Source organism: Neodiprion fabricii, chromosome 2 (assembly GCF_021155785.1).
Source record: "Neodiprion fabricii isolate iyNeoFabr1 chromosome 2, iyNeoFabr1.1, whole genome shotgun sequence".
In the NCBI taxonomy this organism is placed as follows: domain Eukaryota; kingdom Metazoa; phylum Arthropoda; class Insecta; order Hymenoptera; family Diprionidae; genus Neodiprion; species Neodiprion fabricii.
In genome coordinates, this window is record NC_060240.1 from 7,649,334 (window position 1) to 7,662,648 (window position 13,315).

Sequence of the window (13,315 nt, forward strand, 5' to 3'; positions counted from 1 at the left end):
AGTGTGTAGAACCGATAACTCGCTAACCTCTGAAAACGGTGATAAAAATGGGCTGAAACGATTGCGCAGTAAGAAATTGCTACACCCATGTAACGTTGCAGGGTTTCCGTCTTCGTACGCTGTTTTAACAAGCCTGCCTATCGTCCGTACTCTACCTCGGCTTCACACGCGTCGCGATAATGATAAAAAATTGTAATTTTTGGATCCAGGCGACGTCATGCTGTCATTTTTCAAATCTTCCCTTCCAACTCTCGTTTGCCGATACATTCTTGTGTGTTGATATTCGTCGAACGTGGTGGTGGAACTATAACGCCTGATCAAGTATAGACGACGTAACATCCTAGCCAGAGTCAGTTTGCCTTCGGCACTTGGCAGATTGATGATAATAATTCATTGACGCGGTGGCGTTATCGATTGTCGCCACAGATTTCCCATCTCGCCTAGAGTAAAGGCACTTTTCGCCGTTTGCACCATCAGTGGTTCGATATCTGCAAAAAGGAATCCTTACACTTCCTTCCTTCACTTATCGTTAATATGATCGGTACGCAAATCGCCAGAAATTCATCGGACATGCAGCAATATCAAGATTCTGTGGGCAACGGTTCCCCTCCTAACAAGGTGGGTGCAAAATTTCTATTATTCATTTCTATATCGTGTTTACGATCAATTTCGGAACATTGTACAGAAATATGGATTTGAAAATACTTTTTACATTCGAAATTGAGAAAATGAAGTATTCTTCGCGAAATGCTGATAAAATCTGCACAGGACCTGATATCACTTTTGTTCAATTTGCATTGTTTGGAAATCAGGATCGAACTGCAGTGAGAAATAAAATTTACGGTAAAATATCTCCAGGTAGGTATTTCACTGTGGCATAACGATGACGGGATATAACAATTTCAACCTCGTATTGATTGCCTAATAATGAGTTTACGTACTTACGTATACGTTATACATACAGCTACAACTCGGACTGTTTAATTACCGTTAACATGTCACAGTGACGCATAAAAATCCGGCGTTCTCGTGATTTTCACGTAGAATTTCACCCACTTTTTAAGTAAAATTGCGTTTGTACCATATTATCTATCACACGCGAGGCAAGAATGAAGGGTGCGAAAATATTTTTCCGAACAACGTTCTCTGCTAGCTTGAAAATGTGCGGAAAAAATACGCCACTGCAGTCTGCGAACACTGCGTAGGTATCGACATATTATACACATAACAGCATACGCATATAATGCAGCAAGATACAAGGCAAACCAGAAGTTAAGAGCAGGTTATATTGGAGAGTAAAAGACCAAAACGACAAAGTTGCCCAGCTATAAAAGGAAAAACGAAGCAAAAGAACTCTGTCGAGACGAAGGTAAATTCAGTTTGAAGCGACACTATCCTCGACCACAATGGCAATCCTTGTACCCTGAATGCATCGCTATCGTGAGTTTCTCAACATAATTTCCCAGCTGTTGAGCTCGCGTCAAAAGTTGAAATCGTGATCGAATCAATCTTGCCATCCTTTGTTTTGGCATAAAAAAGCACCCGATAACCTGTGACTACGGAATACAATCGTACGTGCAAAACTAAATCGCAGGTGCGGCAATGGCGGCCATGTTGATTTTTCCCCAGCGTATTCAATTATGGCTCCGTAAATATTTGAAAAGATAGTTTTTTCTCGTGACTAGTTTGAGTCGAGTTTGCAGCCTCGTTTCAACATCGATTCTATTTTCCCGTCTTATCACGCCGCTCGATTACCATAAAAACACTGGTGGGAATATTTTTTGACTGCTATTCTCTCGCCCAGTTTAACGTGCGACATCGTTTTACCCGCATCAGCAGACCAAACCAGAGACCGCAGACTAAATTTTTTCACTGCTGGGCAACACTTTGGTTGGAACGCTCTGTAAGTCAGGTTTTCGAGGAGTGCCAGTGCAAAGTTTTCAACCGTAGGGAAATCCGTCGGCATATGTAAAACGAGCCACCCTGTCTCTGGTTTGTATATCTAATGAAGTTCAACTGGATATCGATACCAGTAAGTTTCCGACGCTCGCCGAGCTAAGATCTTTTTTTCGAACACGTATCAATTAGCGAACTGCACGGTTTTAAAATCACGAACGGTTTGTTAAATCTCCGCGGAACGAGTGAACGACCACCATTGAGGGTGAATGAAGTGAAATCGCGATTCATTGCAAAGTAATGAAGATGATTAATATTCTGTAGAATATAATACGATCGGATCTACAAGCTCAAGTTTTAATGCAGTTTTCGTTGATTTTATGTGAAAAAGGATATAACATCAGGTGGTGAGTTTTCAAAATCGATTTCTCAGGATGTTTTAACGGGAGCCGTGCCTCGTTAGTAATTCTAATGACTACATCCTATACAAATTTTGATTATATGTTGACAATGTGATGAAATTTAAAACGTATATTAAGACATTCAGATCTCATTTACCATTTTATATCTACTACTGTCCGAAGGTAAATAAAAGTTCAAAATATTTGAATGAGACGCGTATTTTTCTCGTTTTATATTTGAAAATCAATACTTAAATAGAACACTCTGAAATCTGCGTTCTTTGTTCGTATAAAAAAAAAGCGCAAGAGGATATATGAAACGGGGTCAACGGTGTCTTGAGTTAACTTTTAAACAAAGACATGAAAATTAACTTTGTATATTATCTTTTCAGTGTCAAATTTTGACATTTTGATTTTAGAAATTGTGACAACTCCAAACGGCACCGTGAAAAATGACCGTATTTCCTGAGAATTTGAAAGCGATTGTAAGCTTACTACTTGGTGCTTCCTTCAATAAAATATGTGCAACAAATTAGGAAGCATTAGCCTTAAAATAAAAAAATAAAAAACAAAGAAAACTAGGTAATAAATGAAAACTCATCTTCATTTTTCTTTCTGTTTTCAACGTGCGTTCGAAACGCGTGAAGTTTTCGGCAACCTAACGAGGCTCCTTGTAAAAGGCTAACAGAGATCAGCGAATATTGATAGCAAAGATACCCCATCATCAGATCTCAAGGATTAATTGATCGGATTCTACTCTCGTTCAGAATTCAAAAATGACGCACTGCTGCAGCGACGAGGAAATGGACAACGTGGTAAATAGCCATGTTACAATGTCTTCCTAATCCATAAGACAAACACACAATTATTAGTAAACAGTAACCGCATGGCGTCTAACGAGCCGTCATATTGTTTTCAAACGTGAGTTTGATTTACGTTTTAATTGCCTCGTGCGTAGTTATAATATCGCTTGTGAAAGGCAGAGTCTATAAATTGACTTTTGAGGAAATATTGTATACCGTTAATACCACGATACGTTTATGTAAACATAGTTGTGAAATATTTTCGCCCTCTATAAATGACGTGATGAGCCACGGGTCAGTGCCAATATTTATCTCAAGTCGGTTAATTAATTGAAATTGATAAAATTTTATCAATTTCAATTAAACTCGCAAGCCACTGAGGTCACAAGGCACGCCTCTAATTCCGCCCGTGCAACATGTGTACGCATGTACGTATATATTATAATACATGTCGATGTACGTGGCTGTAATCAATTTTTAAGTGCAGCTCGATATTGCCAGATAATTCTTGCTCATTGGCATTGAAAATTGTTTTTATACAATATGATGAAATTTCGACCAGTGATACGATGCTTGCAAAAACAATTATCCTCCGGATTTTTTATTTATTTTTATTATTTTTAACCTGTCATTAGTAGATTTCAAAGTCATCGACGATGGGAGAAGATAAAAGAAACGAGAGTTATAGGTGCCTTACAAACTGTGATTTGATCGGTAACTCTATTGTTACCGCGTCGCTGTTTAAACTCCGTGTAAAAAGACGGCGAAATGGAAATTTACGCTGCAGTAAATGTTCAATAAATCACAGGCTAGGCATTCAGTCCCGAAATTTCTCTCATCAGTCAGAATGTCAACTATTTCGTTTAGCGCTTTGATCGGAAGAGGATGAGTAAGAAAGTCGTTAACACGGCGAGTAAGAAAGTCGTTAACACGATGCTGGTGACGAGTCTTGCAATACATCAGCAGGTTCAAGTGGAATCCCCCATACAGAGGAAAGTTCGAACCGCACTGATATCCCGGTGACCTTCACAACTCACGGAAATGATCCATTGAACGTTTCCCCGTTACACATCACGCGTGTCATTAACCGTCACTATCCTTGAGCGATATTATGTGATATTGTAACTTCGCAGAAATTCGCTTTCGAAATCCATTTATTTTCTTTCCTTTTCTTTTTCCTACACTTCGAAGAGTTACGTCAGAATTCCGCTTTCGAAAGCTCAGGATAATTGTTTGAAAAAGTCCGTTCACACTCGTCACATTTCTCTGGACAATCTGCACACTTTCGCAACCATCTCAACCTCGAAGTTCAACCTGTAAATTACCAGGTGTCGGTACTTACCTTCCGGTCTGTCGATTTCCGGTAACTTTAGACGTGGTTCTTCGGTGAACCAAGAATGGTTCGTTCCCCACCGGATCTTGCAATGTACGTCGGGAAATATAAGGCAGGTACCGCGTCACAAGTGTCCGTATAACGTACCTACACTTACAAAAAGTCTGCATACTTTTTGCACACCGATAGTTCTCAGTGCGAAGGCTGTACAGAAACTTATACATCGATCTGCTGCCTGGCTCAATTTCATTCGCGAATTTCATCAGCCGTCTGCAATGACTCAAGGTCGTGCATTTACTTTTTTCTCTCAAGTTTGCGTTCGGTAACACCTGCAACACCTGGACGTAAATCTTGTTGTCTATTGATCTTGACAAGCATAGATCTCGAACGATTCATCGGTGCGCGTTAAGATTAAAGGTGATGAAAAGGAAAAAAAAAAAAGAAAATTGCACATCACGAGACAAATATTATTGTAGACTCGTCGGACATCTTACAGTTGTTTTTTTTTATTGTTTCTCGATAGTATATTTGCTCATTATTAACGCAAACTATTGAGATATCGGATTTGCGGAATGTGGTTGAGATTGCGCGCAGCGAAAGGCGAGGGAAAAAATTAGCTGGAGAGCAACACGCGAACCGACCTCATAAGCCATCACCTGAGGACATAAACGAACGCTGGTAATTTCCAGAAATGACCACCCAGTGACGACTCGATTGAATCATGGTATAATGATCGGCGTTGCCTGTTGCTCCAGTCATATCTTGCGCAGTTGATCCACGATTGTTCGTAAACCAATTTTCCGCCTAGTGCCACGTGGTGGGGGCCACTCCACCTTCGGTATATAATAAATCTTGAGACTCTCTTGCCGGATGGATTGTTTCTCACTGCAGGCGCGTGAATGCGTTGAGAGAATCGAGAAGCGAACGCTAACCCGGGTCGATTTATCGTCGAGCATCGAAATGACACCGAATCCAATGGTCCCAGATGTAAGATCAGCTTTGCGACGGTGTTGGAGTTGTTTGAAAATACTTGTGTCACCGGATTCGACCATTCGTTAACCCTTGACGACTTTAACATTTTTTTTTTTTTTTCTCATCCAACAGCCGAAACTCATGGACGGTGGAAACTACATCAAGGAAGGCAGAGACTCGGCCAAAAGCACTTGCCTGATATTCTCACCCCGGGAAGACGACGAGGTCGGGAGTCTAGGACGCTACTTGAAACTATTCGCAGTGAGTTTTGTAGACCATTGGTGCAAACGCATCGTTATATGGTTTGTCTGCATCGTCAAATGTAAAATCGTACCCTTTCCCACTGTTTACAGAAGCACAAAGTCAACCTCCTCCACATCGAGTCAAGGAGCTCGGCTCGGACCGTTGACAACTATGAATTCATGGTGGAGTGCGCACCTGGCGGTGACTTGGCTGCCGTTATCGAAACTCTGCGCGACCAGTGCGGATACTTCTCTATAATATCCAGGTCAGGATTTCTGATTTTTTATACCACCTGCCGATGGACGCTCCTCGGCGATCGTTCGTTTCTCTTACCGCCAACTTGAGACGAGAGGTGGTTCCGTGGTTTGAAGCTCGGAAAGAACCTTCGATTTTTGTTCAGGAACCACAAGGACAACCTGGGCACCGTTCCGTGGTTCCCCGGCAGGATACGAGACTTGGACAGATTCGCGAACCAGATTTTATCCTACGGTTCTGAACTGGACTCTGATCACCCCGGATTTACAGACACGGTTTACAGAGCGAGGAGGAAGTACTTCGCCGACATCGCCTACCACTACAAACAGTAAGTCTGTGAGGAAATTGGAGTATCGTTGAGTACAGTGGGAAACCGGGCACCAGTAAAGTAACAAGCTATAAAATAGTATCTGTTTTTAAAAATTTTCTACGACGCGCCGATTCGAAGAGAACATACAAGTTGTCAAACGCTACCGTACAGTAGAACAATTATTATTGTCTCCCTCCAACCTTCATAATTGGATTTCTTACGTGTTAATTGAACGGTGAATACAAAATCTCGATACGGAACCGCTTAAAAAAATTACCCGGTAATTTCCATTCGCGAGGTTTAATATTACGTTAAAAACTATGATTTCACGAAATGAGAGATCGAAAAAAAATTTAGTTCTGATTTTAAAAGGGTTGCTCGTCTATGCCTGCATTTCTCGAGCATTCAATGATTCGTCTATTTAACCTTGAAGAGGTACTGACTCGAATTCTTCCGAATGATTCGCAGTGGAGAGCCCATTCCACGGGTCGATTACACTCCCGCAGAAACCGCCACGTGGGGTGTCGTATTCAGGAAACTGACGTCGATGTACCCGAAGTACGCCTGCAGGGAACACAATCACGTGTTTCCGCTGCTTATAGAGAACTGCGGCTACAGGGAGGACAACATTCCGCAGCTTGAGGATATCTCGAATTTCCTAAAAGGTGAACTGAGAAATATTTCATTTGTTACAGTAACTAGAAAACTTCAGTAAAACAGGTATCGTTGAAAAACTGTTTGAATATCGTTGGAATTAGGAAAAACGAGGCACGCCTAACCATTTTGCGCTATCGTCGATCCTTTTTTGGTGATTGCAACGCAAAATCAGTTTCTTCGCTTTACTCTACTTTTTTAGTTAAACAAAGCTTTAACGTCAATTTATTCTTGCACGAGCATTAAATTTTCGCAACGGTTGCAAGAAAATATAGCAAGAGTGATCGTAATGAGAAAGAATGGTAACGGATACTAGACTTTCCGGCAACAGCTATAAAACTAATTTTCATTTTCCACCTAGTACTATATTTTTCGATTGTGCTAAAGAATGAAAATAGTTAATGACCGAGCGGTAACCGGAGCAAAAAATTTCTCTCATGCTCATGCGCACCCAATTACCTCCCTCCGCAACATCCCCTGCAATCGTCTTTGACCTTTATCGTCGGCTTCCAGATTGCACGGGGTTCACGCTTCGTCCAGTCGCCGGTCTTCTTTCGTCGCGCGACTTCCTCGCCGGCTTGGCATTCCGAGTCTTTCACAGCACCCAGTACATCAGGCACAGCAGCAAACCTCTCTACACCCCGGAACCCGACGTCTGCCACGAGGTCCTTGGCCATGTTCCACTTTTCGCAGACCCGGCATTCGCGCAGTTCTCTCAGGTCATCGGGCTCGCCTCCCTCGGAGCTCCGGACGAGTACATCGAGAAGCTCGCCACCGTGAGTGGGGGTCTTTAGCTATTATATGATAAATCAAGCGTTATACGCAAAAATACCGAATTGAAAATGGAATGGATGTAAGACGAACCGCAAAACCATCGCGCAGTTCTAACCGAATGTCAAAAACCATCCGTTCCATCAACCATGTTATACGTTATATGTATACGTATTTACTTTTTTCCCCAGTGCTTTTGGTTCACCGTTGAATTCGGCCTCTGTAGACAAAACGGAGAACTGAAGGCTTACGGTGCCGGGCTTTTGTCGTCCTACGGTGAGCTGGAATACAGCCTGAGCGACAAGCCGGAGCTGAGACCATTCGATCCGGCAAAAACGGCGCTTCAGAAATACCCAATTACCGAATATCAGCCGGTCTACTTCGTCGCCGAGGATTTCGAGGACGCGAAGGAAAAGATGATGTAAGTAACTCTTCCAGTATCCGCGATCCCTGACGACGAGTACCGATGTCTCAATCTGCTTTCTTTTCATTTTTTACTCACCTCGTTCGGTCATTTTTGTTTGCGCTTCGTTATCTTTAGCTTGACGTGGTTCGATCGTGATTGAATTGAAAATAGCTTGGCTGGTATCAAACAAGACGATACGCTTGTTGTATTTTTATTTACCAGTATACGCATTATGTCACATGTGATGTTGCAAGATTTCTTGCGAGCACTGATTTAACGCAATACTTTCGAAATAATTGTTACACATTATGAGAAAGTTGCGCAAATTTTCAGAGGCGCCAGTGATTCGCGATAGCGTCATCTCGTCTGACTATATTATAGGTATAGGTTCTTGATTCGAGATAGCTGAGCTTGTTTTTTCGTACGAAACGTTCGCCGAGTTCGATGCGTGAAATCCGTGTAATTCAAAATTCATTGATTTTTCTCAATTCAATTTACAGAAAATTCGCCCAAACGATTCCGAGGAAATTTGGCGTCAGATACGATCCGTACACGCAAAGTGTCAGCATCATCGACAGCAAACACCAAATCGAAGATTTAGTCATGAACGTTAATCAGGAAGTTCAACTTTTGATGGACGCGTTGAAAAAGCTGAAGGATTAAACTTATTGTTTTTAATCATAATTGATATTATTGTTATACCTATGTACATTTTACGATAAGAATTCTTGTTTACATTGCGATGCAACGTTTATTGTGTACACGAATTTGTGAACGCGGTATAAAATTTTCTATTTGTTATATTTAAAGTAATGTCAGTTTTTTTTTTTTTATTATAAAAGTGAAGACGGAAATACATATGTAGGTAGATTATACATCATGATTGTGTGGTGTGTATGAAAATCTATTTTTTTCTGTCGATATCAAGCATTTTCTTATTATACACAGTTCCGTATTTTTTTTTCCAGCATCAAGTATAATCGGTTTAAGAGAAGCAATGAACGGTAAAAAAATAACAAGTTGATTCTTTCTTATGACGTCATATATTTTTACGTTTCTTCACAACGAACAATCTATGGCAATATTATCATACTGGTGGATATAAGCGAATTATTTCTAAACGGTGTAGAATTTTGATATTGTAGGGATTCATTGCGGGGAAAAAAATTACGTGTTGCGGTACACTTGCACATTAAAATAAACGGAATCGTTGAAACTTATGACACTATTCCGATTGCTATGAATAATATTTAATTCGCTCTTACAGCGAGTCAAAAATATTACTTTCTGCAACACAATCGCGGTAAAAAAAGATTTCTTCCTTTAACGAATTTCCTTCAATACAAATATTCGTTACACACGCATATATTGCATACATATACATATACACACGCATGTATATATAAATTTATTATTAGGTGCTGGAATTAATTCGTAGGATTTTATAAATTTGTTTTCAAGAAATAAAAAACGCTACGAATTAATTCCATCACCTAGTAAAATTGTTTATTGATATGCATCATGCACCTTACACTGTTTACCGAAAATTCAAATTTCAGTCACATGGAGCCAAATTTTCATTTCTTGTTTTTCTAAATCATATGTCTAATCCAATTTCTCGTAGTATATTGTATATAGAAATTACATTTTAATAATTACTCGTACATTAATGGATTATAAATTACATACACATGTAAATTACGCACACGTATAAAATTCAATTTTCACAACATTCATGTTGTGCGACACGTAAGTATAATATTTATTAATATTTTTAAACCGTGTCCAGCGGCATTTCGGTTTTTCCTATTTATTATCAGGTTTCATTTTGTCGTCGATTTTTTTTTTTTCTTTCACTCAATACATCTTATAATAATATGCCAATGAACAGATGAGATATATATCTAATATTATTCAATAAATCGCAAGGAAGCATACCAGCAGAGATCGTTTCTGCATTTGAGAAAAGCATCCTATAGAACAAAGGAAGACCTCGGTTATTTTCTTCATTATCTAGATACATTCATTGTATTTAAGAATGAATATCATGACAAATTTCTTCACACTGGTATGTTGACAATTTTTTGCACATTTTGAGCGAACAGCATAGGTAAAAAATAATAACCGAAATTCGCGTGGACATTGATCTACAATAATCAAGTCGGAGCGTGACAATGGAATCGTATGAATAAACTTTTCCCCCAAGTTAAGACAAATTAGTTGACAAAAGAAAGAAGTGGCAAAACACCGTGAATTAAGGGAGACACTTGATGGAATCACAAGAACTTACCATAATATAAAAGGTGTCTCACGGTTGAGGCACTCTTCATATGTGTAACTAATTGCAAGATGAGATTTTTTATCCCGAACCATTTGGGTAGATTTTTATAAATTGAATGTAATCATTCAAGTAACGTGAGGCCCTTACGAATTGAGAATGAAACGTACCATCATGGGAAAAAACCCCACTTGGGTGTAAATTCGTACCCAAAACTCATAGACAATGCTAATGTCCCATAAGAAAAAAGTTAGGGGTACGAATTTACACCCAATTTGGGTTTTTTTTCCGTGAGGGTAGAATACGCTTGCTTCCGAAATATGTTTCGTAACATTTTTAATTACCAATTTGAATTTGTTCCAACAATTCGTTTGTATTTCAAGTGGTAGGTTACTATTTACGCATATAAAATATATACGTATATGGGGTATTCCACGTCGAGTCGAACGGTCGGTTTCCCCGACCCACTTTAACCTGATTGTCCTTTCACACAGTCAAACTGCATATCGAAAGGATGATCTTTGAATTTTTTCAACCCATGATTTCTTTACGACAACTCATCCAATAAATTGAGTTCAACAATGTCTGGAATTCTCGTAGCTAAAAACTTGGACGACGTATGAAAAAGTTCCTTCCCAAAAATTTTCGGTTCTCTCACGAACCGCTCGAGAGTATTTTTTCCGTATTTTTCATACCCCGTTTCATTGTAGTTTTGATACAAAATGCGCGCAAATTATTCGTAATTGAAAATTGCCCTAATCGAATGGGCTACAATTTATACATGGCGTGCTTTTTTTAATGCGAAAGGTTATCTGAAAACTTTATAACGGGCGGTGTAGTGGTTCAGAAGATATATCAACAGATATTCACACAGTGGCGAGAATTCGATTCAAACTTCGCGGCGCGGCAAGCAATCTGCTCACCCTGCGCGTTGCGCCGCTGCGCACTCGAGCGCGATCGTCAATTGTTACGCCTGTTGTTTATAATCTCGATCGTCGACTTTTTCTCGAGGAGTATGGTTCAGTCAATCATTTATCACGATTTCCGTCATGATACGCGAGTTCCGTACGCCGGACAATATTATCGAAGCATATTCATCCAAGGTAAGAATTCAACGACGTGTTGCGAATCGTAATACCGACTGTATAGCTTTCACCGTTCGTATCGCCACATTATAGTACGTATGAACGAGAAATTTCCAAGTTGCATGTAAACCATTGCCTTGTAACTTTTGAACTACTTTACCACCCACTACGAAACTTATAGACAATCTTTGGTATTGGAGAAGACATGCCGTGTGAAAATTTCAGCCAATTTGATTCCGGCACTATTTTGTTGCCAAAGATTTACCAATATTTTCTCACGAAAACTATACTTTAACGGGGCACGAAAAATCGGACAAAATTATTTTTTGCAAATTTCATACAGAGATGCGAAACTTTTGTATAGGAACTTTTTCCATATGTTATCTGAATTTCAAGCTACGGTAACTTGAAGAAATGAAATATCGTCGAAAGCCGGTTTTTCGACTAGCTGTGGTAAAAAAATGCTTGGTCAGGAAAGTCTGAAAAAATTCAGATTTGATGAATTAAATACGAACTTCAAGTGGGTAAAAGGGCGAAAACATCTGAAGTCGTCAAGTCGAAGGAATCTCGTTTTTTCGTACGATTTAACGTGGAATCCCCCATATACATTTGTGGTACACGCAATATCAGGAAAAGGTAGCCCTTGAAATTTCGAACATACCGCATATGCATAATACAATAATACATATGTCAACATTTTATCACCACTCACTGTGCTACCCCATATTGATTTATTACATGTATAGAATACGCAGATACATTGTACATAAATTACACAATGATTATGGTTGGAAAAAGAGAGAAAAACAAAAAAAACAAAAACCAGTCAAATAGTCACGAAAATTTCAGAACTATGCTGTAATATTCCTTTTTTTTTTTTTTTTTTTATTATAAATAATGTTAGTTCTCATTTCTAAATTCATTAAAATTACCCTATGAACGATGAATTGTATGTATTTATACGTACGTATTTATTAATCAAAGCTCGAATGTTTTTCGCCGTACACGCGGTATAATATATGATTATGTTATTATTTTACTTAATCTTTTTTAAACGATAATCGTTACTTTTTACTTTTATTCCGCCTTGTTATTCTTCAATTTTCGGGGGCGGTGTCAAGGTTCCGAATTTGAAAAGTTCCGAAGGCGCAGAATTCCGAATTTTTTCGTGACGAAACTTAAAGTAAGGCAACAAATCTTCGAGTAATCATCAAAGTTTCGAATGGTCAGAAAACCGACGGCTTAAATTTCCGAAATGCAAGATTGCGAAAAGTAAAGTTCCGATAGAGCAAAGTTCCGAAAAGCAAAAATTCCGATAGAGCAAAAAATTTGAAACAAAGTTTACTGAAAATTTTATGGACTACAAATTTGGTTCACACCATTTTTAATGTTTCATTATCCATTACCTATATATTTAGCAATAACCATGTTAAAGAAAGTTTGACGCGCTATAAATAAAAACCTATGCATTATACAGAAAAAAGTTTCGAATAAAAGTTATAGGAAATTTTATCATACACAAAATCTGTTGTTACTACATTTTTGTAGGGTGCGGGTAAAAAATCAGAAATACCAAAAATCAGAATGCTCTGCATGAAAACAGTCTCACGGTGGCTCATTTTACTCCTTATTCTTTTCGCACTTTCGGAATTTTGTCTTTTCGGTATTTTCTCCTTTCGGAACTTTGAGCGTCGGATTTTCGACCATTCGAAAGTTTGATGTTTCGTCAAAGTTTTGTCTCTTTACTTTAAGTTTCGCCACGAAAACATTCGGGATTCTGCGCTTTAGGAACTTTTCGAATTCGAAACTTTGACACCGCCCCAATTTTCGATATAGTGAGTCACTTGAGCCACCCTATAACTGCACTATCAAGGGCAATCGTATTACTTAAAGCGCATATTATTGCCC

The 13,315-nt window shown here is 39.1% G+C and overlaps 1 protein-coding gene across 5 annotated transcripts; it reads left to right on the forward strand.

Moving 5' to 3' along the window:
* Nucleotides 1–340: 340 nt before the first annotated feature.
* Nucleotides 341–8,965, forward strand: LOC124176863 (protein henna). 5 transcript variants are annotated; one of them, XR_006869484.1, is made up of 9 exons: nt 5,260–5,420; nt 5,538–5,666; nt 5,759–5,913; nt 6,049–6,231; nt 6,682–6,878; nt 7,381–7,643; nt 7,830–8,059; nt 8,545–8,774; nt 8,818–8,965. XR_006869484.1 is itself a non-coding variant. In XM_046558664.1 (8 exons), exons 1-8 carry the CDS (start codon nt 535–537, stop codon nt 8,705–8,707), a joined length of 1,404 nt encoding a protein of 467 aa, XP_046414620.1. In that variant the 5' UTR covers nt 341–534; the 3' UTR covers nt 8,708–8,965. The 5 variants fall into 5 exon arrangements, 4 of the variants coding, with proteins under 4 accessions (XP_046414620.1, XP_046414622.1, XP_046414621.1 ...); XM_046558664.1 differs by lacking the exon at nt 5,260–5,420 and adding an exon at nt 341–618 and having other exon boundaries at nt 8,545–8,965; XM_046558666.1 differs by lacking the exon at nt 5,260–5,420 and adding an exon at nt 343–495 and having other exon boundaries at nt 5,536–5,666; nt 8,545–8,965.
* Nucleotides 8,966–13,315: the final 4,350 nt, after the last annotated feature.

Bases quoted from the DNA above. Each gene is read 5' to 3' on its own strand.
- LOC124176863 (XM_046558663.1), top strand. From the start codon at position 5,304: ATGGATTGTTTCTCACTGCAGGCGCGTGAATGCGTTGAGAGAATCGAG. The intron at 6,232-6,681 runs GTAAGTCTGTGA...AATGATTCGCAG, and splicing joins ATCGCCTACCACTACAAACA to TGGAGAGCCCATTCCACGGG. The intron at 6,879-7,380 runs GTGAACTGAGAA...GTCGGCTTCCAG, and splicing joins TATCTCGAATTTCCTAAAAG to ATTGCACGGGGTTCACGCTT.